The 25,778-nt window shown below is 39.1% G+C and overlaps 1 protein-coding gene across 1 annotated transcript in view; it reads left to right on the forward strand.

Annotated features, from left to right (window-relative positions):
• Nucleotides 1–25,778, forward strand: part of SEPTIN7 (septin 7) — a 64,611-nt gene that overhangs the window by 20,982 nt on the left and 17,851 nt on the right. Inside the window, exons 3-6 of the mRNA XM_056118321.1 lie at nt 6,544–6,650; nt 17,742–17,842; nt 19,113–19,247; nt 24,338–24,455. Of these exons, the coding sequence (XP_055974296.1) occupies nt 6,544–6,650; nt 17,742–17,842; nt 19,113–19,247; nt 24,338–24,455 (461 nt within the window). The remainder of the gene's footprint in view (nt 1–6,543; nt 6,651–17,741; nt 17,843–19,112; nt 19,248–24,337; nt 24,456–25,778) is intronic.

Raw genomic sequence — 25,778 nt, forward strand, 5'->3', positions numbered from 1 at the left:
AGGGGCAGTATCAAATATTCTGTTTACTCTGATACTTTTCATGGAATAAAGTTGTAACTTACGAAGATTAAAATATTTTAACGAGGAGAGAAAACAGTTTGTGGAAACTTTTTTTGTATTTATATTCCCAGTGATGCTGGGAATCAAACCTATGCTCTTACACCTGCAAGGTAAGTCTCTGTTACGCTGCTTTCTTGTCCTGTAGGAAACAGTAGTATACCCGGTTATTTCCCTCTGAATGCTTGTGAAATGTGACAATAATACTACCTTTGTCATGAACATACTTAGTACATATTTCAGAATCACACAGATAAAAATTAATTTGGGTCATTTATTTAACATCTTAAACTGCTGCTTGTAAATATTAAAATTACACATAAATGTAAAAATAACATAAGGTAAAGCTATGGGTGGCATTCTACCATTGAGCAGCCGGGGGCGGTCTGGGCCCCAGCAGGCAGTGCTCTGGGCATAGGGCTTGATCCTGGGATGCTCGGGTTATGGCCTTATGTACCTTATGTACTGCTGGGGGTCGTGGTGGGGCCGCTGCACGCGTGGCAAACACCTTCCCCGCTCTACTCTCCCTCGGCCCTTTTATTGAATGCTTTTTATGTAAGTGAGGATGTGGAGTTCTGATTTTTGTTGTTCTTAAATGTTTCCTATATATTGGAGGTAAATTTCATTGAGGTTGTTTCCACAAATTTGATATTTAGGACAAGTTTATGGTTTAATTGCAGCTGTTATTTTGTATTAGTGAAGCTACTACTTTACCTTAAGTAAAACAAATGAGCATGAATGTGTTGTAGCTAATGTCACCTGAGAGTCTTCAAGCAAGATTTCTGTATTTTGGCTTGTGATTATAGTTCTGCCATGTTTTGAAAAGGAAGTGAATATTACTCTACATTAAACACCAGTAGGAATTAATAATTTATTGTTCAAACTCAGGTATAGCCTCATTGTAGTCAACATTCACTCTTAGTTATATGGAGACTTCTGCCCTTTAGTGTCAGTATATTTAGTTACTACCCATACTCTTCTGCTTTGTTCTCATTTAGTTACCCAACAAAGTTTATGAAAGTATGCTTATTTTCTAAGAAATGGAACTGAGTATAAAAGTGCGGTTCCTCTGTCTTGCAGTTTCATTTTTTACTCTAGTTGTGGAACTGGAGAGTGCATGCCTTGAGACCCCAGGTTCCTTCTGGGGTACCACATCCTCCCCGGCAGCCCCAGATCCCTGACGATAGCCCTGGTCATCCTAGCACTGCTGGACCCAGGCAGCACTGCATGGCCAGGTCTAGCAGCAAACTCCAGGCTGAGACGTGCTGGTAACAAATAGCCCCCGTCCCTAGCTTCTCCAGCGGATGCCCTCACTGCCTACTAAGCAAAGTGACTAGGCCAAAAGACACATGCAATTAAATTTTGAAAGAGCCAAATTTTCCCAAGACTAAACAAATTTGCAGTTGGATTAAGATCCATTCTGAGGAGGGTCTATTAATTCAAGACTTATTTAATCACAAGTTTCTCTTGACCACCATATTTCTTTTTTTATATGTAATGATTTTTCTAAATAGTTCATCACAAAGAGGGTACAGGTGAGAGACTTGGTTTTATATCTACGTGGATAGATATTCTGATGGTTTTGATGTTTATTTCTACTTTGACTGTATTGTAGTTGAAGAACATGACCTCAGGTTTGTGTTTTTTAAATTGAATTTTTTTGTAGCCCAGTTCAGTAGGCTCTCTGTATCTGCAATTTTCTTTTCTAAATTTCCTGTTACTGTAGTCAGTTGAAAATAATGCATGATGAATTATGAAAAAGTAATTTTATTGGTGCATTATTATAATTCTGTTAATTTCTTATAGTGCCTACTTATGTAATCATAGATATGTGTATAAATAATAAAAAATGGCCCGTGTAGGGTTTGATAGTATCCATTATTTCATTCTTCCACCAGAGGTAAGGGTAGACTACTGCATATAATTAGTGTATGTACAAATATTCCACAGCTATTTGAAAAGTACATTTTTCTATATTCCCAGCCTCTTTAAGCTATAAAAAGAAATAATGCTTTTGAGTGTTCACTGTGTAGCTGACACAGTGCTTAGATCTCACGTGTATGTTCTAGATTATTCTTCACAGTTTGTACATTGTGTTATTTTGCTGTATTAGGAAACAAGAATTCAGGTATCTTGCTTGTCGCATTCAGACTATAAGGAATAACTCATCTAAAACAAAACAAATACAGTGGCATTAAGTGCTGTCCACCTTGCTGTGCATAAATCACTGTTATCTTCAGAAATTCTTCATTAGACCAAACTGCTATTCCATATCTGTTAAGGAGGGGCCACATGGACTGAGAGCATGCACTGCCTGCAGGAGGTCCAGGTTTGAACCCCAGCACTACACAGGCTCCTGAACACCTTCAGAGCAACCCCCGTCATTGGGCTGGAGCTAGTTGTGAGTCCAACAGGCGGCCAAAAAACACACGTATTGAGCATTATCTCCCCACTGTCCCTGTCCCTGGTAATCATTCTACTTTCTGTCACTTTATCAGACCATTTAAGTTCTTCACACTTCCTATAAAGAGTAATTATACTCCACTTGTTCTACTACTTGATCTGGTAGTTACTAAGTATAATGTGTTCAAGTTTTATCCATGTTGTCATGTCAGAATTTACGGGGGAAAAAAGAAAAAGTTGTTGGAATTTGGTAGGGTTTGAGTCAAATCTGTGTATTAAGTAATCCTGACATAACATCATGAAGCCTTATTTCTATTCGGACATGGACTGTCTTGTCACTTATTTAGGATCTTCATTGTTTAAAAAAAATTATATTCGTAAGGTTGTTTACATTAATTGATTACATTCAGTATTCCAACACCAATCACCATTATTTTGAATTTTCCCATCACCATTCAAGCCTGCCTGCCAGAGGCAGATGCTTGATAATTTATTTTCTATTGCTTATTATGAATATCATGAGAGGTCGCATGACTGAGAAAGTGAAAGCAGCCACACACTTCTGGAATTCTAAAATTGTAAATGGTTGGGGTCTAGAGACATCTCTGTAGGGAGCTAATCCAATTTGAGATTCATTTGGGAGCCTTTGGATCAAGACCATTGATGAGCTGAGATGGCATCCTGAGGCAGATAGTGGGTTTGACAGCCAGATGGGGAGATGGGAAGGTACTCCGCTGCCACCAGGTGGCCTGGAGTCTTAGTCCCAAATCCCTCATACCTGGGTTTTTCTTCTGGAAGCCCATGGCGACTGGGGTTTCATCTGGAGTGGGTGGAGAGGGTACACCTGCTCCATCTGAGGTGCCCCAGTGGAATTGACAGAGCTCTCCGGCAAACTGCTGTCTTCCGGGATACACTGCTTTATCTGTGGATCAAGACGGTTGATGCGCTGAGATGGCACCCGGAGGCAAGGATCTTCATTTTTAGGATTTTTTTCCTCTTTGGTTGGGTTTATTATAGATTACTTTGTTCTTTTCATACTATTATAAATTAAATTATTGTCTTAATTTTTTTTGGATTGCTTTTAATACAGAAACGTGATTCTGAATTCTGCAACTTTGTTAGCTCTTACGTGTGTGTCTATGTGTGTATTTAGGATTTTTTATATAAAATATCATATCTGAACAGATCAATTTGTTTCTTTTAATTTGGATGCTTGTATATACTTTTTATTCCTCAACTGCTTTGTTTAATGAAAAGAGTGCTTTGTTGAATGAAACAGGTGAAAGCAAAATCTTTGTACTACTCTTTTTATTGAGCTTCTGTGATTCACAATACTTTAATGATGGTTTCCTGTGTACATAATTTCATCACCACATCCCTCATCACTGCACCTACTTCTCATCCCTCAAGGACTCCATTGAACCTCCCTATTAGAGCTCCCCAACCTCAATTGGTGGATCATTTTTCCTGTTGTATTGCCTATGGCCTTTCCTGCTCTTGTGCTGTGTACCTTAAGTTCCACATGTATGAGAGAATTCATCTCCTTGCCCCGTTTGTAGAAGGGGATCTTGAATACTTTTGCTGTCGAGCATTGTGGAGTGCTTTATATAATCCTAAATATCAGTCATTGGACATCTTGGCTATCTGAAATGTTGTGTGCAGATATCTTCTCCCATTTGGTAGAGTATCTTTTAATTGCAGCTTAAGTTTCTTTTGCTGTACTGAACGTCCCATTTGTTTATTATCTTTGCAGTGGCTAGAATTTTCGATTCTGTAATATTTTAACTGTTAATTATTTGATTTGTAATTTATTTTGACTTTGCATTATATATGCCTTCACATATATACTTAACATATAACATGTATACACTTACATATACTGAACATATGCCTTAATGTGTGGACTTATCTTATAACATATATACTTGACATATAGCATATATCGAACTCCGCACCAGGCTGTGGGGTGGGTGAGAGCTCTCCCCACCCCAAGGGACCCAGCCCCAGAAGCCGACCTCCACTGCCCAACCAACGCCACGCTCCTGGCCACTTTCCAGGTAGCCGAGCGACACATTATAAGACACTTTCTGCCCATTTATGCCTTTTGGAGAGCCCAGCAAGCTACTGAGAGTATACCCCCTGCATGGACAGAGCCTGGCCAGCTCCCGGTGGTGCATTCAATATGCCAATTACAGTAACGACAATAAGTTTCATTCCCCTGACGCTGAAAGAGCCTCCAATCGTTGGGAAAAGACGAGTAAGAAGAGGCTGCTAAAATCTCAGGGCTGGGAGGAATGGAGATGTTACTGGTTCCCGCTTGAGTAAATTGAAGATGAACTGGGATGACAGTGATACAGTGGTAGTGTATATAAAAAAAATATCAAAAACAATCAATTATATATATTGACATTCTGGTAAAAAGTTACTATTTATTTGTTATGGACTTCCAAATGGGATTATATGAGAGTATATTCTTAGTAGAAACTATATCCTAGCTTTCCTCAAACCAACGCACCCTAGAAGTAATTACTTGAGCGTAGAGATAGTACAGCCGGTAAAGCTCTTGCCTTGTACAGCTGACCTTGCTTCAATCCCTAGCTTTGGATATGTTCCCTGGAGCTCAGGGCCAGGACTAGCCCCTGAGAACAGCTGGGTGTGACCCCAAAACAAAACCAAAAAAGGTAATTACTTGAGAGTTAAAGAGAGAGGACAGGGAATGTGGCCCATGCCTGGCATCCAGCCTACCCTGGATCAGTCCCTCATCCCCAATAGTTCAGTCTGAACCCCTCCCTACCCCCATCACTGCTAGTTAATTACCCTGGGAGTCATCCTGACCACATCCAGGGGGGCTGCTGCATGGCATCCTTGGGCCTTCACAGGAACTGTCTGTCTGATTGGCCAGCAATCACAGGAGGCCCCTACCTCTAACTACAGAAAAATAGTAGTTACTTGAAACAGCTCAAGGACTGGGATATATGCTGGGCGTGTAGGAGGCCCAGCTTTAGTCCTCAAAGCACATGGTTCCCCTTGGTACCACTAAATGGGACCCAGAAAAAATTAAAAGTAATAATGATTTTTTTCTTGAGATCTGGTGTGGAGGAAAGATACCTTTATACTTATGCTGGTGGGAATATGAGGGAATAAATTGGTGGGTGAATAAATTGGAATTATTTCTGTGATTCAAGTTTTATGCTGAAGTGCACTGTGGTTAACTTTTGTTTCAGTAGATGCGTGCTTTTTATAGATGCTTGACTTTGTGTTATTATTTTTTGTTTCATGTTTTATTTCTCTAAAGCAAAAATATATAACTATGATGTCTAAAATACATTACTGTGGGCTGGAGCAATAGCACAGCGGGTAGGGCTTTGCCTTGCACGTGGCCGACCTGGGCTCAGTTCCCAGCATCCCATATGGTCCCCTGAGCACCACCAGGGGTAATTCCTGAGTGCAAAGACAGGAGTAACCCCTGTGCATCGCCAGGTGTGACCCAAAAAGTCAAAAAATAAATAAAATAAAATACATTACTGTGCAGCTTAGATATATAACTTTTCAAAAACGCAAGTTGTGAAATTCAGGTTTTTTGGGAGTTTTGGGTGGTGCTCAGGTTTTACTACTGGCTCAGTTTAGGGATCACTCCTGGCTGGGGTCGGACCAAAAGTGGTGGCAGAAATTGAACCCAAGTCACCTTGGCAAGTCAGGCACCCTACCCGCCGCACTGTCTCTCCAGTCTCCCACATCCCCCCCATTGTGTAATTTAAAAACCAAAAAGAACAGTTGCGGGGCCAGGTAGCACCATCAGAGGGCATACACAGGGCCCAAACATTGCATCCCCAGCACTGCATGCTCTCTTTAGCACTGCACCCTCTGAATTGCTGGAGAGCTGAAAACACAACGGTCAGAAACACGAGCCTGTTGGTAAGAGAATGAGGACAGATTTCTTCTAGTAGGGAGTCTTCTGATATGTTTTGTTACTTGTCCCATCAAGAAGCACTTAGCTAAGGCAAGTTTGATTATAGCATTAAATTGAGTATTTACAAAATATCTCAATTTAACAGAATCCTCCTTTATCCTTCTATCTTCTAGGTGAATCTGGACTGGGAAAATCAACATTAATCAACTCATTATTCCTCACAGACTTGTATTCTCCAGAATATCCAGGTCCTTCTCATAGGATAAAAAAGACTGTGCAGGTATGTATATTACTGTTGCAGTTGATGATAATCTGGTGTAGCATTAAAATACATTAAATACATAAAATATATGATATACTGTAACTCTAAAAAATATGGGGTGGGGGACATTTAGGACCACACCTGGCAGTGCTCAGGGTTTACTCCTGGCTCTGCACTCAGGGATCACTTCTGGGGGAGTTCAGGGACCATTTGGAATGCCAGGGACCAAATCAGGTCGGCCACATGCAAAGCAAACACCCTACCCACCTGTACTGTCCTCCAGTCTCAACTTTTAAAGATTTTTTTTGCCTAGAAGCAAGTTATATGTTAGCATTGGACTATGATGTGGTCATAAAATTAATAGAGACACAGAGAAGTGTGACAATTTAGAGAAATCACCTTCATTATAGTCTATAAGTTTGCCCTGAGGACAATCCTAGAGATTATTTTGTGATGTAGTAAATAATACCCCTAATATTTCTTTGTATAATATAGTAGCCACTTGTAGGCAATTTAAGTTTGAATAAATTAAATGTAAATAAAACTTAAAATTTACTTTCTTGGTTGGACATTTCGGTCACATATTTAGTAGTCATTAGCTAGTTGTGGCAAATTGCTACCATTTTGGCCAGTGCCAAAACATACCCACTGTGTAATCACAAAATAAATTAGTGAGTGGGGTGGTGGTGGTAGTCTCTCTCTCTCCTGCCATATGTATTTGGTGAGATGAGCCGCTTCCCCTATCCTGGCCTGCAGCCGCCGCCAACAGACTCATGAAGGAGGGAACAGAGCCGCCAGGCTGGTTGGTGATCAGTTGCTGTTTATTCTATTCTCCCCACGCACCTGTTCCGGTCTCACTAAGTGCCCTATTCCAGTCTCTCACTGCCCCTCATTCCTGTTCCTCCTGTTCCCCATGCTAGTCTCTCCTACTCTGTGTCCAAGCCTTAGTCTCATCCCCAACCTTCAAGCATCCCAGGTAGCAACCACTCAGGTGAGGTAGCACAAGTAACATGTGAAAGCCCTTCCTTCAGAGGAAGGCTCTTCTAAGACAAAGATCTCCTGCACATGGGGATAAGGGTGAAATACCACCTAGGGGTGCAGAGGTTCTTTCTCCTTTCCTTAGTTCAACAACCATTTAAACATTCATCTTAATTCTGCATAATAATATTAGTCATTTTGTATGGACACAGTAAAGAGATACATTAAGCTTGGAGGGTGGCTCTCCTGGGAGCATCTTGCTATAGATCCCAGACTACAGTGCTCAGGCCAGATTAGTCTTTCCTAACCCTAGCAGGGTCCTAATCCAGTTGTTACTCTTTGGATCATGACAGAATTTGTCCATGGCCATGCTCTTAACTTATAGTTAAGTATTATGGCTCTTGGCCTGTTCCATTTCGATGCCAGGGTCGCTCACAGCTTGTCCTGGGTCCATCCAGTCCCTCATCAGGACCCTGCTTTGGGGGTGCTAGGAACTAAGGGCAGCTGAGGTTTAAGTTGAGAAAAAAGGTGCCCAGGAGTGAATATTATTAGGAATCAATTCCCAAGTTACAAAAGCATAGCGTTAACTGTCTTCCTGTGTCTATACAAAGAGGACATTACTCTAAAGTAACTATGCAAAGAACATGAGGAGAAGAGAAAAGCAATATTTTACTCATAAATACAAATCCTGTGTCCTAGAAGGATCTGACCTTACAAGTCAACAGAATCTGATTAGAAAATAAAGGTGATTGACCGGTTGGGGAAGCAGAGGACAGAGAAGAGGTTAAAGATAAACACAGAGCAATGGGAGTGCCTGGAGAGCATCGTAATGGGTATAACCCAGTAAACCTAAGCTCCCTGCTGCCAGGGAAAAAGGACAAACCAATGTTATCCTACAACCCACCACTGCCGTAGATTCTCTTGGATGGCATAAAAAAATATACGTATAGCTTGCTGAAAAGCCATTAGAATTGTATTCATCCAGATTAGTTATTGGTAAAGTATCACATGTTGGGTAAGTAACAGTTATGACTCAAGCTATTTATGATCTGATTAAATGCCTCTGGATTTTTCTTTATACATTTAGATTACTGGGGAAGGGAGTGATGTCTTAAGCAGCATTTTTAACTTAATTTTTTTAATTGATGTGCCTCTTACACATTAAAAGGGCACACATTTAAGCCTAAAATTTGATGAACTTTTGCATATATTTCCAGGTACCTACCAATTAATAATGTTCATTTCTAGCACCCCAGAAGGTTTACTTGTGCTCTCAGTATTGTGGCCATTCTCAAAAATAAATGCCTTTTTGACTTCTATTTTCTGAGATTAATATCTTCTGATATTGATTTCATAGATACACTTTTTGGTTTTCACTATGTTGCCCTGTGGAGTAGCACTAAACCACAGACCAGCAGTTGAAAACCATTTTTTATATATATATGTATATATATGCACATACATATATATACATGTATATATATACACACACGCGCGCACACACACATATATATGGGCTGGAGCGATAGCACAGCGGGTAGGGTGTTTGCCTTGCAAGCGGCCAACATGGCCGACCCGAGTTTGATTCCTCCACCCCTCTCGGAGAGCCTGGCAAGCTACCAAGAGTATCTCGCCCGCACGGCAAAGCCTGGCAAGCTACCCGTGGAGTATTCGATATGCCAAACACAGTAACAGTTGTGACAATGGAGACGTTACTGGGCCCGCTCGAGCAAATCGATGAACAACAGGAGGACAGTGACAGTGACACTTATATATGTATATATATATAACAACAAAATTGTTTTATTATAACATATTCCTTTTATTATTGGAAAGTATATGGGTTTTTAGTTCTTAATTGAATATGGAAATTCCTTTTATGTTTTCTCATGATGTTGAACATACCTAGTATTAATAAACTTCAGATTTCATTAATGTTCTTTGACTATCTTAACATTTCCTATCCTTTTCTGTTGATTTGGAATTTCCTTATCTAAATACTAGATCCTTATATATCAGGTATTAACAGGTATCTTCTCGCAGACTGTTAGAGATGTATAAGGTTTTTGCTTTGTTCAAATTCTATTTATTTGGCTGATTGCCGAAATAATTTCGTCTGAATTTTGCCTCCTTTTTGATTAATATCTTCTGATTCATCCTACTTTGAAACAAAGTAGTAATTAGGGTCAAGAGTCATCTCCAATAAAATTTAAAAGCCAAAGGCTGTGTTAAATCGCCACTTCCCATTCTTTTCTATTTTTAACCAAAAGTGGACCCTGTAACTTTACTGAACTGGTCCTGACTAATTCTTAACAGTAGTTCTCCTTCCTGGCTACCATTGAGGTATTCTTGAATATAGTGGGCATGAGTTGAAAATCATCTAACCTCTTTTCCCCAGTTACCCAGAAGAGAAAATGACATGTTAAGAGCAGAGACAGATCACTAAAGTAGATGCTGTAGCAAAGAGATGCAGTATAGTAGAGAGTAGAATGTTATGGCCTTTTACACTTGATGGGCTCTTTCCTTAGGCCAGTAATCTCTCAGATGGTCTTCTCTTGGGAACTTTATAAATTGACCTCAGTGGGGAGTGATTAGAAGCATTACATCTCAGTACAGATAGACCAGGAAAAACATTTTCTAAGTTTTGAAAGGCAAATGTCTACAATTTCCCTGACCTAAAAGCTTTGTGAACTACTTCCAGCTGTCAAAAAGAAAAACAGAAAAATCCTCTTCTTTGATGTGACCAAAGAGGGAGTGAAATAAACATTATCTCCCCCACCAGCATTATTTATTTACAAATGCCTTGTATCTTAAATAAGAAATTTCTTCACATCCACAGTCTTAGAAGAAAGAAGTTGTCTGCACTCAGTCGATGTTGTGGAATATCAAGCATACCAGTGGTTCTTATTTGAAGTTTTTAGTGTTAGAAGCCCTCTTGAGATTCTCAGCTTCTTTATCTGTGCCCAGGACTTGGAGATTAACATGTGAGCTGGCACTGTATTTATACCAGTGATCCTTAAATTTGAGTGTACGTCACAGTTAAAGGGCTTTTTAAAGCAGATTGCGAACACCCCTCTGCAGAGTTTATTACTTAGTAGATTTAAGGTAGAACTCTCTTTCTCCCACCCACATCATTAGTTTATAAGAAGTTTCCAGTCTTGGTACAGCACTGTGATTATATGGTTTCTGGCCTACTGCAAATTGGCTTTCTTCTCTCCCCCCCTCTCCTAGCCCTTCCCCCCTTTGTAAAAGAGGAAACTATTTTACCTTAGTTCAAAAATATTTTGGAAACGTGGAGCCAGAGAGATACTACAAAGGGTTCAAATGCAGTCAGTCATGCATGCAGTCAGCCCTAGTTGGTACCTGGTACCACATACACACACACACACACTCTCTCTCTCTCTCTCTCTCTCTCTCCCCCCCCCCCCCCCCCGGGTGGACTGATTAAAGAAAAGAATATATACTTGCATATACTTGCTTTCTGCTTCGGTCTTGATCTTAAATATAGACTGTCAGATAAACAATGTTTTTAAGAAAATTCCTGACATTTGTGTATGCATACCATTTTGCTTTGTATTCTTACTACATTTGAAGTTATTTTTATCATGTTTTATATCAGTGAGTGGCTCCCAGCTATGTGTATGGAATAGACCAGAAGTAAATTTATTTCATTTATTTTTTTTAAATGACATTGTGGGCTTGTTTAGTTTTTGTTTTTCACTTCTCAGTTGGAATCCTCATTGCTTTCCTTAAAGGTGTTTCTTTTGGGGCCAAGGAGCTAGTAGAGAAGCTAAGGGTCTTTGCTTATTATGAGATAGACTCTGGTTCAATACCCAGCACAGCAAATGGCCCCAGCTGGGTATGGCCTCCAAACTTAGGAAAATAAAAACAAAACAAAAAAATTGGGTTGGAAAGGGTCTTCCTGTGAAGTGTTATAGATTGAGATAAGTTGATTGTATTTTAAGGATATAATGTTAGACTCAAAAGCATTTTTATAGATCTGGTTAGAATGCTATACAATTTGATAGTTCATTTTTTTGATTGGTTTGTTTGTTTCAGTCAAGCAGAATAGTTTGATTTAAAGTTCACTTGAATATGAGGGAAGAGAGAAATAAATGTTCTAGAAAGAATGCAGGCTTCTCCAAAGGGGGAAAAACTAGTTCCTAGCTAATTACTTTTCTGAAGCACAATTGTAAGTGGAGATGTTTTTTAAATTTCTATTTCATTATTTGCATATAGAAAAGGATTTCTGTTGATAATGTAGCTGCTATTTGACTTTATATATCTATTATTTCTAGGAGGTTTTTTGTAGAGTCTTTAGGATGTTGTAAGTATAGTATCGTGCCATCTGCAAAAAATGAGTTTGACTTCTTTTCTGATCTGGATGCCCTTAATATCTCTCTCTTCCCAAGTTGCGATGGCAAGGCCTTCCAATACTGTATTGAATAGAGGTATTAAGAGTGGGCATCCTTATTTTATGCCTGATCTTAGAAGGCTTTCTGGTTTTTACCTTGAGTATGGTTTCTATAGGCTTGTGTGAATGGCTTTAACTGTTGAGGAAAGTTCCTTCAATTCCCATTTTATTTAGAGCTTTCATCATAAATGGGTACTGGATCTTGTCAAATGCTTTCTGAGTTTATTGATCTGATCGTGATTTAAATTTTCTCTTATATTGATGTGGTACATTATGTTTATTGTATATTAAATTGTCTTTGCATCTCCAGGATGAATCCTACTTGGTTATAGCACATGATCAAGAATCTTTTCAGCTTTCTGAACAAGCCTGAAAATGACTGGGTGTGGGGGTAGAGCGGGGTGCTTCTTTACAGGTTTGAAAGAACTAGTAAACCTGCCTGGGCTTTTCCTTTGAGAGAGAGTTTTGACTACCATTTATATTTTCTTGGTTGTATTTGACCTATTCAGGTGCTCTGTTTCCTCCTGACTCAGCTCTGAAAGCTCAAGGAGTCCCAAAATTTGTTCATTTCATGTAGTTTCTCCAGTTTTCGTGGCATAAAGATTTTCAAAATAATCTCAGATGATCCTTTGATTTTCTGTGGTGTCTTGTGCCATCTCTCCTTTTATTTCTGATTGGTTTGCTAGGGTTCTTTCTTTGAGTCTTCCTGATGGTTTGTTAGTCTTGTTTAATTTTTCAAAGATCCAGCCCATAGTTTGATTTTTTTTTAAGTTTACTTCTCATTGATTCTGCTCTTAAGTTTTATTACTTCCTTCCTTTTGCTTACTTTGGTTCCTTATATATTTCTTTCCTTGCTGTTTAAGCTGAGTAGTTATTTATGTGGGCTCTTCCTTACTAATAAACATCTACTTTGCTGTGAGCTGTCCTTTTAACATTGCTTTTGCTGTGTCCTTAATGTTCTGGTAGCTCATATCTTCATTCTCATTTGTTTCTCATTTGTTTTCTTCAGGTCTGTTAGCAATTGTTTTAAATATTTTGACAGTCCATTATTAGATGAACAAATGTTTAGAATGCGAGTTCTTCATGATGTATCCCTTGATAATTAAGAAGCGACCATCCCTGTCCTTTATAACTTTTTTTTAATGTAGGAGTACTGCTATTTATTCAGCTACTGATTAGCTGATTGAATTGTGCATGAACTCCACCTTACTTTTTTTTTTCACGTTTATAATTTTATTTATTGAATCACCATGAGAGCAGTTACAAAGTTTTAGGGTCTAAGTCTCGGTCATACAATGAAACACCTGTACCTTCACCAGTGCCCATTGTCCACCACCAAAAACCCCAGTATCCCCCCCATCCCACACCCTCCCCCTACCTGTGGGGCAGATGATTTCCGCATTACTCTCTCTCTACTTTGAACACATTCAATATTTTGACACCAGACCCACCATTATTATTTGAGATTTTACCCCAACACTAGGATCTGCTGAAAAAGCAACAGTAGACAATTTGTGTTCTATTGCTGGTTATGAATAACATATGATGTCGCGTGGCTGCAGTAGGGCCATGTGATTTTGAAATTCCGAAATTTTAACACTTAAATCTGGAGGGATTTCTGCGAAAAGCCACTGGGTTTTGAGATTTGCTCCTGAGTCTCTGGGATCATGGCCGTTGAGCAGCTTGGTCAGGAGCCAGAGAGGCCGTTTGTGGGTGATGACTTGGGGTCTCGTTGGGATGGGGAGGACAGGCCCGACTCCCCCCTCATCCCGTGAGGCCCAACAAGTTTCATCACTGCAGGCCCAAGCCTTACTGTCCAGTGACCTCTGGAGGATGAGGGTCACCGAACCGCCAAAAGGGAGCAGGCGGAGGGACACCACCCTTTCCCCCTGGGGTGGCCCGGCAACAGTAACGTACTGTGGGGTCCGGACGCATTTCTACCGAAAACCACTGGGTTTTGAGATTTGTTTCTGAGTCTCTGGGATCATGGCCGTTAAACAGCTTGATCAGGAGACAGAGAGGCCGTTTGTGAGCGATGACTTGGAGTCTCGTTGGGGTGGGGAGGACAGGACCGGCTCCACCCCCATCCCGTGAGGCCCTGTGTGTCTCATCACTGGGAGCCCAAACCTGACTGTCCAGTGGCCTCAGAAGGATGGCAGCCACTGGGCCACCAGGGGGAACAGGCCGAGGCACAAAACCTATTCCCACCTGGGGTGGCCCAACACTGGTATTCTACTGCAGAGACCAGACGCATTTCTGCCAAAAGCCGTTGCGTTTCAAGATTTGTTTCTGCGTCTCTGGGATCATGGCCGTTAAGCAGTTCAATCAGGGACCAGAGAGGCCATGCCCCCAATTATATAGCTGAGCCGGAGGTGGTTTGTGGGTGTGTTTCCCACTTACCTAACTTTTGGCCGTTTACTTTCTTGGTAAACTTTGCCCCAAGTTTTTGGGGTCTAGCCAAAGGCACAGCAGCACTTTTGGGGTATCTGAAAGTCTGAAGGCGCCATCAGGCTCCTGATGCACTCGCCTCACAGGTACAGACTGACCTGCCGGCGGCACCATACCCCCAACATCCACTCTTAAAGACTGCTCTTCACAATATTTTTGCAAAGTCGGTTTTCAGAGTATGAAATTCCTGAGTTGTTGTTTGTCCATGTAGTTCTGTATCCTTACCTCAAATCTGAGTAAGTCTTGCTAGGTGACATATTCTTTGGTGGTGTTTGCATCATTGAGTTTTAAAAAATGATATTCCACCATTTTTTCCTGGTCCTTAGAGTCTCAGTAAATCTGCTTTAAAACGTAAGGAAGTTCCTGTGTATGTAATTTTTTTTTTTTTTGGTAATCTCTTTCTTTAACCTTGCTGCTTTTGATATTTCAAAGATCTCTTTGACCTTTGTTATTCTGATTATGATGTGTCTTCCCGTATTCTTAGTTTTGTCTATTTTGCCTGGGACCATTTGGTTTTCTTGATTCTGGATACAGTACTCCTCAACTCTGGGAACTTCTTACTCCTGATTTCTTTGACAAATGAGTCTTCATCAGAATTTCTTTCTTGTTCCTCAGACATTCCAATGATTCTTAATGTTGTTCCTCTTGAATTCATACCATCGTTGAATAGGTGAGCCAGCTGGACATTACTGTCTTCCTCCCCTGTTAGAGCTAGCCCAACAGTTTGTTGTTGTTGACTGGTTGTATATAGAGTTCCATGGGAGGGTTCTAGGTAGGCTTTCAGTGCTGTTGGCCCTGCTACTAATCTGACTCTACATTAGGAGTCTGTGATTTATTATTGCAGCAACTTTTCGGTGTTTTTGAGGGAATAGGTAATTTCACAACCAAGCAACTCCAGAGTGTGGGTTCTCTGTAGGATTCCCAAGTTCCTGGTGAGGTATGAAGGAAGGAAGCTATATAATAAATAATGAAGATTTATCTTTCCCATCTCAGATTGAAATATTAAAAATCAGGAAAGTAGATTGCCTTGGATTTTGGAGTCTAGGCATTCGAAAGAGGTATCAATAAATTAATCACAATAACGTAGTGATTTTAGTTCTTCAGGGACTAATAGTTGAAAATGTTACAGTTCATTCCTTTAATATTAAATTATACCTATGCATTTAATACTAGAGAATTTGAGAGTGATGCCATAAAATTTGCTGATGTGACCTGCTTTAGTAAAGTGCATGGGAAAGTGGCCATTTGGAATAGATTTGTTAAGAAAAGTTTGAAATTCCTGGACTTGAGCTAACTTTTTCCATGGATCCCATGAGGATACTTGCAAAAACCAGATGATAGGACGCAGTTGGATCCTGTGAATGGGACTCGTTTACAGTCATGCCTTCTGGATCTTTTCCATATGGCACTGTCTTCTCTCTTTTACCATGTTTGGATATGCAGAATTTCATAGGCTGGAGAAGAAAAGAAGCTTTATAAAATACCTTTAAGTTAATTGGACATAGATTATTTTTTAAATAAAGGAATGATTTATTGAGTTTATTTTTAAAATAAGGAAATGTGTTCAAATTTAAGCTGTTTATATGTAATGTACAAGCTAAAGGTAAATATGGGACTTTTTTTCCTTTTTTTAAGTAAGAGGAGAACCAGAAATCGTTTGGAGTAAAGTTGAAAGAAGTGATTCATATACAGTTTTATTTTTGCATCAGTTTTTTTCATCTATAATACTTTGTCATTTAGAAGAAGTATTATGTAAAGGAATGCTACATTTGCTTTGGAACTGGATATTTTGGGAATTTTGGTATGGTTGCTTTAGGTTTTCTGTGTCAGTAACAGTTAACATATATAACCTGTTTATATAAAGGAGGTGAGAGACAAATTCAAGATATATTGAGATATTAGACCTGACCAATTTGCCTGTTTTCCTTTTTTTTTTTAAAAAGTGGTGTTTTTTTTTTGGTTTTGTTTTGGGGCCACAGCTGGGGTACTGCTGGATGTGACCCCAAGTTCCTCCCCCTCCAGTTTGTTGAAATAGTTGTTATATCATCAGATTGTATTTTTTTGAGAGAGCCGTATTTTTCCTTCCTCATATCATTAGAGTACTCTGATATCTGATGCAATTTAGTATCCTATGTACATGAAATTAAATAGTGGTCTTTAAAACTATGAATCTCCCTTTGATACTGAAGATGGCTAGGAAAATTAGAATCCTTACTGTGATTAATTTACTCATTAGAGAAATGAATGCTTATTATTTAATGTTCAGATCGTTCAGTTGTGTATATTTGTTAGATAAGTGAAATTTTGAATAACTATAAGCATATTTGGTGAGGCTGATAGTGCCAGGGATTGAACTCAAGAGCTCACACATACAAGGCATGAGCTTGTGGTGTGAGACACACTTGATGTAAGTATGTGTTAGAAGTATCTTGTCTTTTTCTAGGGAAATCATTTCTCTTTTCTCCCTGGATCAGTACTTGATTTATCTAGCAGCAGCATAAGCCCAGAATGAAAGATTCCTATTTTCTGAAACAGCATGGTTGGGGTTACAAAAAAATCTTAGATTGTAGAAGAAATCAATGTTACTGTTTAAATCCAAATAAAACATTTTCATGAATTCCTAAGAGAACTGATTATAATTAGAGTTAGTAGGAATACATTTTTCTAATACCTGGACCTAATATTTGCTAATCTTGTATTTGCTAATTGCTTTGACCTACAAGTGAAAGGTCACATTTGAGAAGTATATGGGATCTTGACCATAACGTAAAGACAAGTATGAATAATCATAGCAATTCTGATAATAATTTGGGAGTGGTAATTAGTTCACTTGAGTTATTAGTTAAAACTAGATGGATACAGTCTAGGAAAAGATTTACAACAAATAGATTAGATGTACTTGTCTGATTAAGCACACTTGGTCTCTGAATTTCTGAATCAAGTACATTGCTTATTGTATTTATAGATGTGCACTTAGATTATGTATGAAATATCTAAATGAAATGATTATTAACTTTCATAATTTCCTGGCTTTTTGACTACTATGAGCTTTGAGGTCTACTAAGTGTGGTTTTCTTTATAATCAAGACCTTATTATGATCAAGACTTCTAATATTCACAGTTGATTAAAAAAAATCGTGAGAGTGGGTAGATTTAGTTTTTCAAAATCCTACCAATTGAATCTGATCACTGACCATCTTATCTTCTGTCCCTTGTAGACATCACAATGTAATAAATTGTTCTAATATATGTGTTAATGGATATTGTAGGTGGAGCAGTCCAAAGTTTTGATCAAAGAAGGTGGTGTTCAGTTGCTACTCACAATAGTTGATACCCCAGGATTTGGAGATGCTGTGGACAATAGTAATTGGTAAGAAGGTTTTATCATCCTTGGTTTCCATTTTTTACTTTGGTGTATCCTTTTTTTTACATTTGGTGTATCCTTTTTTTACATTTGGTGCATGAGATGACCAGACATTTTCTGCTTAATTTGTTAAGCATTAAAAAAAAAATCACTGAATTTTAAGTCATATGACTTGAGCTCATATCCCTGTTCTGCCACTTCACAGTGTTGATTTTAACTTCTTTGAACTGATTTGTTTTTCCATAAAAAGGAAATAATACCTATCCATCATTGACACTGGGGACATAATTCAGAGGGCTGGAGCCCATGCTTCATACAGAAGCCCCTAGTGTCCTTCAGTACGCAGTGATCGGAGTGAGTGATCAACCCCTGAAAGTGACCCCCCTAAGCACCAACCTTACTGTAGCTTCCTGAACTCTGCCAGATGTGGTCCCCAAACAAAAAGCAACAGCAAACAAACTAACATAGATTATTTTGAAGATTTTTTTTTTTAAAAAAGAGCATAGATAAAAGAATTCTTATTGTTATAAAACTTTAAAAGATAAAGCACTTTAGACCTGGATTTTTTTTGGTGGGGGAGCAGGGGATTATTTTGGGGCTTCACCCAGGGTGCTCAGGGCAGATTTATGACTCTATACTCAGGGATACTCTGGCACTGCTCAGGGGACCATTTGGGGTGCCAGGAATTCAAACCCAGGTTGGCTACATGCAAGGCAGGTGCCTACCCACTGTGCTCTCTCTGCCACCACCCCCTCCCGGTTTTTTCCCCCCATAAATGAAGAAAATTATTCATGACATTACAGTCACAAATATCTAATAAAAAAATTAAAAATATTTGTGAGCTCCAAGGTTTTATTTTTTTTTGTTTGTGTTAGCTTGATTTTTGGTTTTGAGTCACACTTGGCAGTGCTTAGTGGTTAATCCTAATTTTATGCTTCTAGGTTATCAGTATTATAGTGGTTACTAGTTGTACTGGGGACCATACAATGCTAGGAATTGGTCCTGGCCCATTGAGCTAAGTTTCTGGTCCTCCAAGTTGCTCTTGAGATAGTTTTGTCAACTGAGCTCATAATGATGATTTTTTAATTGTTTAATCTTTTCATTTAAAGTATGTAACTTTGGTGTTTGAAGCAGTGTATGTAGACAAATTTGGGACGTTCAAGGGTTAAATTCGTTTACCAACTAAAAAATAAAGATTGTCTTTTAACAGTTACTGAATATACGTCATTATATAGAGGATTGCAACTTAAATGTTTTGTTTCTTTTCATTGTGTAGCTGGCAACCTGTAATTGACTACATTGACAGTAAATTTGAGGACTACTTAAATGCGGAATCGCGGGTGAACAGACGTCAGATGCCTGATAGCAGGGTGCAGTGTTGTTTGTACTTCATCGCTCCTTCAGGACATGGGTCAGTATCTGAATGCTCCTGTCCACGTTATCTTTATTGTTACTACTCAGTTTGGGGTGTATGCTTTAGTAATCCTTATCTCTGTGGAGTTCAATTTAACTGTATCAATTATTTAATGCCTAGGTAAACTAACAGTAATTTTACTTCCTTTCTCATGTTAGAATAATTTTACATGCTTTTAAGAAAAGACAATATTTCTTTCGTTTGAGATGTTCATGTGGCCAGTTTATCCTCCCTTTTGACCACTCTTATCAGCAATTGAATACCAAATCAGGCTGTGTTCTGATATGTTTGTCTTTTTTTTACTAATATATGACTAAAAAAGTAATAACAAACAGACTTAGTCAAACATCTGTTTCCTCATTAAACTTACTTTCTTTCTCACCTAGCAATTACAGTAATATTGTCAAGTATCATGTCGCTTGTAACCTTCAACTTAATAGAAGTTCAAGTCTAAATATCTATATTCATCTGATGTTGTTAATAAGCCAGCCATATACTTTACTGTCAGATACAGTGTTCTTTATATTCTCTCATCTTTTTCCTGAGATAAGTAATGTAGCATAATTCAGTCACCTGATCAACTGTAAGTCCACCATTGCTTCAAGGAGCTGGGCTGTTACAAAGCATGAGACAAAGTAGTACTAAGTCACCCAACACCCAGACTACAATAGTAAATGACAGATCCCTCACAGTAATATCCCTTTTTTCTAATTTTTTCATTACTCTGGGCTGGAGTGATAGCACAGCGGTAGGGCGTTCGCCTTACAAGCGGCCAACATGGCCGACCCGAGTTCGATTCCTCCGCCGCTCTCCGAGAGCCCGGCAAGCTACCGAGAGTATCTCGCCCGCATGGCAGAGCCTGGCAAGCTCCCCGTGACGTATTCGATATGCCAAACACAGTAACAACAAAGTCTCCAATGGAGACGTTACTGGGCCCGCTCGAGCAAATCGACGATCAACGGGAGGGCCTTCTTCTTCTGGCCTTCATTACTCTTTACCTTTTAACCATATAGCCTAGTGTCCATTTTCACTGCTTCATATGATCAAAGACTCAGCCTTATCTTTCTAATATTGTTCTATAAGTATTTTCATACATTTACATATTTAAAGTACAAAATTAAAAGTCTCAAGAAAACCTGTTCCAGACCTATAGGTTTATAATGCTTTTCTTGCATATATGAATGAGGCTCTGGATTCAATCCAGAAAAGGAGTAACTCTTTTTCTTTTTCCTTTTTTTTTTTGTTTTTTGTTTTTTATTTTTGGGACAAAACACCATTGGTGGTGTTCAGGGCTGACTCCTGGCACTGCACTCAGCACTTAAGGATCACTCTGGTTGGCTCCCTGTGTAGCCTTTTGTGAGTAACTGAGTGGCTTCTGCTGAATTTATATATAATTTTAGTATAACTTGTTTAGTCATTTTCCTGGAGGCCATCAGAGTAAAATCATAATCTGCTGTTAAAACAGAATTTGTCCATTTATATTTAGCTTTAAATTTTGGACTTTCTCCAAGAAATAATAATTCTCATGAAATCACATTCCTTGTATTCCTCTGAGGGAAAATGTATTTCTTAAAATTACATGGGAAATAAGATTTTTTTTAAATTCTGTTTAATATGATTCAAACGGTGGATAGTGACTGTGGGTCTTTTGGTCTTTTTTTTTTTTTTTTTTTTGGTTCATTTGGTTTTTTGGACCACACCAGAGGTGCTTAGAGCTTATTCCAGGTTGTGCTCAGGGGCCCATGTGTGGTGCCAGGAATTGAACTGGGGTCAGCCACAAGCAAGGCAAGCACCTTTACCCCTATACTATCTCTCCATCCCTGTGGATTATTTTCTGCTTGTCACAAAAGATAATGAATTCAGATTTTTAATTTCCCATGTGCTTTTATAAATAAATTTTAGTTTAATAATTTTCAGAGACATAACAAAGTTTTGCCATGTGAATAAAATAAAAGAATCTGATTCTGAATTTTATTTACAGTTCCAATTCCCCTTCACTACAGACTGAAATTCCAGACGTCCTTTTAGAGGATGCCTATGGGATAGTCCCTGAATTCCTATTCCAGAGGAATCTGCATATTCTAGTGCATTTCCCCCACCCCAACCCCCACCTCACTGCAACAAAAGTTGCCATCACTGAACACATTATTAATTGTTATATTAATTGTTATTTTGTGATGTCAGGGATTAAACTCAGGGCTTTACACATATGAGCCAGGCTGCTCTACCTCTGAGCCAGATTCCTGACAGAATTTGCATTTTATTCTTACCCTTTGGATATAGATTACTACTTTAAAATAATCACTGCAATTGAGTGAGTTTTCATGGATTTTCTTCCTTAGGATCTCTCTCTGTCTCTCTCTGTCTCTCTCTGTCTCTCTGTCTCTGTCTCTCTCTGTCTCTCTCTCTCTCTCCCCCTCCCTTTCCCTCTCTCTCTCTCTCCCTCTCTCTCTCCCTCTCTCACACACACACAACAACAACAACAATAACAACATTTGTCATTTGCTCTATAGTCAGTTTCCTTATTTTATCATAGCCTTAAGTTAAATAGTCTTTCTAGTGGGGGGTGATGCGAGGGATACTGGGAACACTGGTACTAGAAAATGTACACTGGTAAAGGAGGGAAGGGTGTTGGAGCACTGTATGACTGAAACCTAACCATGAACTGCTTTTAAGGCTCTATCTCACAGTAATTCAATGAAAAAAATCTTTTAAAAATGTAGCCTATTATGGGTTTATGGTCTAGATATTTTGTAGAGAATTTCTCATTGTTTAAAACAGTTTTGTAAGCTCATGAAATCTAAATGGGTAGAAAAAAAATTAATCAGAATGCAATGTACGTGTAAACTAAATATTTTTGCTGTTGGTATTTTTAAGCTCTTTGAATTTTTATTCTGATTCAAAGGGGCAGAAGGTTTTTATTTACTTTACCAAAATCACACCCTTTTCCCTAAAGTTTAATTTTCAGACTGAAATATCATTGACCCTGAGGGATTTAATTTAAGAAGTTGACTGATTTCCCACCTTTTTTGCCATAGCTATTTTTAAGTATATTTTATTTAAAAGTTCAAATGGTAGACTAGGAAAATACTAGTGCCCCATGTCTGGTTGTGGGAGGCTGGATCCCTATTCCCCCCGGGGTTCTCTGAGCCCTGTAGGAACAGTCACCAAGCAGCACCAAGTTATCCCGCTTCTTCTCAGAAAGTCAAGATGGTATGATAGTTTATAGCAAGTTTTGTTTTGACTGCTAAATCTTGCTAATGTATATTTTAATATTAATGTTATGTTAAATATTCTTGATTTATTTTAAAAAATGATGAGAGGATTCCTTTCAAGCAAGTTTTGGAGGAGGTAATAATTTAAATTTGTTTGGAGTATTTTCTTAAAAGGAAGTTATGAGATAAGACTTCCTCCATTTTCTTATGGTTTTATAGAGTTTAAGGAATGTACTTTTTGAATGTTTTTGTGTAAAATATTCTGTGTCTAGTTTTTAATATACCCTCGATGTGAGGAGTTTGGAAAAAAATCATCTGCTTCCTTTGGTCATTGGGCACTGTTTCTACTTTTAAGATACACTGAATGAGATAAGAGTGTTTGTTCTTGAGGATCTTCTACTGACAAGAAAGGAAAACCATAAATAGGTGGTTATCTGCAGCGGATAAAGTATTTGACATTGCAGGAAGATAGATACCTTCTTTTAATTTAGAGACTAATTCCCAGAGGAAATGAAATACTAAATACTAAGCATCCTTTAGTAAGCAAAGTACTAAAAGATGCTTGCTAAGAGCTAGCCTCCTGGTGGAAGAGGCTAATGGGACACAAGCAGAGGCCGAGTAGCGCAGGAGAGACTGCAGTCAGAAGTGTTTATGGAGCCTCTGTGAGAATGGGTTGGAGGCAAGAACTGAACTTAAGTTTCAAAGAATTTGGAATACCTTTTTAACAAATGGTTCTGGGTAAACTGATCAGCCACATACAAGAAAAATGAATTTGTATAGCAAGCAGGTATGGCATTTGCCTTGCACAAGGCCAACCAGGCCAGCCTGAGTTAGATTCCTCTGTTCTTCTCAGAGAGCCCAGCAAGCTACCCGTGACGTATTTGATATGCCAAACCCAGTAATAACAAGCCTCACAATGTTATGGGGTCCGCTCGAGCAAATCAGTGAACAGCGGGAGAACAGTGACAGTGCCTTCATACCATGGGTTGGAGTGATAGCACAGCGGGTAGGGAGTTTGCCTTGCACGCGGCCGATCTGGGTTCGATTCCTCCACCCCTTTCCTAGAGTACCGCAAGCTACCGAGAGTATCCCACCCGCACAGCAAAGCCTGGCAAGATACCCATTAAGTATTCAATATGCCATAAAACAGTAACAAGTCTCACAATGGAGACATTACTGGGCCCGCTCGAGCAAATTGATGAACAACGGGAGGACAGTGCTACAGTGATACTTCATACCATATGCAAATGTTAAACTATGAATGACATTGAGAAGAACAAAGGCAGGACTCTTGAAGATACTGGATCTAGAGGCCTTTTTGGTTTTGGTTATTTGGAATGGGGCAATTGGTTTGGGGGCCCTATGCTGCTCAGGACTTACTCCTCTCAGGGCACCAAATGCGATGCCTTGGATTGGACACAGGTTGGCTCTGCACAGACAAGCACCCTAGCCCTGTCCTTCCTACCGTGGCCTGAGAGGCATCTTCAGTTACTCAGTGCTTGGGTAAGTACACAGATGCCTAAACAAATCAAATTAAGCTCTTGACTAGAATGAAAGATATCCTATGGAATGGAAGAAGATGTTTGGTCAGTCATTGTAATTTAAAAAGAAAACTATTCCTTTTCAAATTTTAATCCTTAAAAAGACCTAAAAATTATGGCCAGATTGTTCAAGGACAGGCATCAACCCTTAACATCCCATTGTTTCTTGAAAATACTGTTCTGCTAATTATTGCTGCTTCAGTGAATCTTCAGTGAATGTTTCTGCTAAAGAAATGGTAGTTCCAATATATTTAACATTGGTGCAGCAAAGAATAAGTTCTCCCAAATTCAGGTTTTTGCCTGACTCGGTCATATTAATTGTGTGTTTCAGACTTAAACCTTTGGATATTGAGTTTATGAAGCGTTTGCATGAAAAAGTGAATATCATCCCACTTATTGCCAAAGCAGATACACTCACACCAGAGGAATGCCAACAGTTTAAAAAACAGGTGAGTGGAAATGACCAGGGAGTCATGTACTTGTCATGCCATTCACATCAGTAGCAGCATTAGTACTTTTAGTTTGTTGTTTTATATTATCATTATATTAAAAATAACTCTCAAAATAATCTTTTGATATAACTTTCTCCTCAAAGCCTGTATTCTGTTTCCATTTACATGTGACCATTTCAGATGATTCTGAGTGGCTTTTACCACTGGCCTTTGCCCCAAAGTAGAATCTTAGACCAAAAGTAGAATCTTAGACTAGATACCCAGAAATACCACTTTTTTTTTTGGTTTGATTTGGTTTGGTTTGATTTTGGGTCACACTTGCTGATGCTCAGGGTTTACTCTTGGTGGCTCTGCACTCGACCTGGTAGTGCTTGCTGGTGGGTACATATGAGCTGCTTGTACTGAACCTGGGTTGGCTGTTCGCAAGGCGAGAGCCCTCCCCGCGGACTCTTTCTCTTGCTGAGGGAGGTTACTTTTTGAAAGAGTAAGATTATTTTTTTTCCTCCACATAGTTTATTTTTTTAAGTGAATCCCCATGAGGTACAGTTACATACTTATAAACTTTCTGCTTGCACCCATCCCTCCACCAGTTCCCATTTTCTACCACCAATGATCCCAGTATCCTTCCCACCACCCTACTCCTTACCCCTCCCCACCCCACCTCTGTGGCAGGGCATTCCCTTTTGTTCTCTAAAAGAGTAAGATTATTTTATGACCTACTCTCCACCCTCCCTATTTTTTCATGGTGCTTTCACAAGCAGAAATTTCAACAAAACTTTTCATATTCTTTCTAAGGTTGTTGTCTTCATTTTGGAGCCCTTGGTATCTTTGTCTAATGTTCTTATTTTTAAAGCTGTATTTGGAATAAAGTGATACCTGGTTTTTTCTGTATCATTGCATTTAGTTTTCTAGAGAAAGTTGAACACTTAAAAGAAGCGATTAATTTTTTTCTTTGTCTAGTTTGCTATAGCATAGTGGTAGGGCATTTGCCTTCCACGTGGCCACCCCAACCAAGCCAGGTTCAATTCCTTCGCCCCTCTCGAAGAGCCCTTCTCAGAGAGCCCGGCAAGCTACCAAGAGATCTCGCCCGCACGGCAAAGCCTGGCAAGCTACTCATGACGTATTTGATATGCCAAACACAGTAACAACAAGTCTCACAGTGGAGACATTATTGGGCCCGCTTGAGCAAATCGATGAACAACAGGAGGACAGTGCTACAGTGCTACAGTTTGCTATATGTTATGACATATGCTATCAATTGCTGGCACTTTCCAAACCATGTAAACTATATATATATATACGTACATATTTTATTGTAGA

This window comes from Sorex fumeus, unplaced genomic scaffold (assembly GCF_029834395.1).
Source record: "Sorex fumeus unplaced genomic scaffold, SorFum_2.1 ptg000037l, whole genome shotgun sequence".
NCBI classification, from domain to species: Eukaryota; Metazoa; Chordata; class Mammalia; order Eulipotyphla; family Soricidae; genus Sorex; species Sorex fumeus.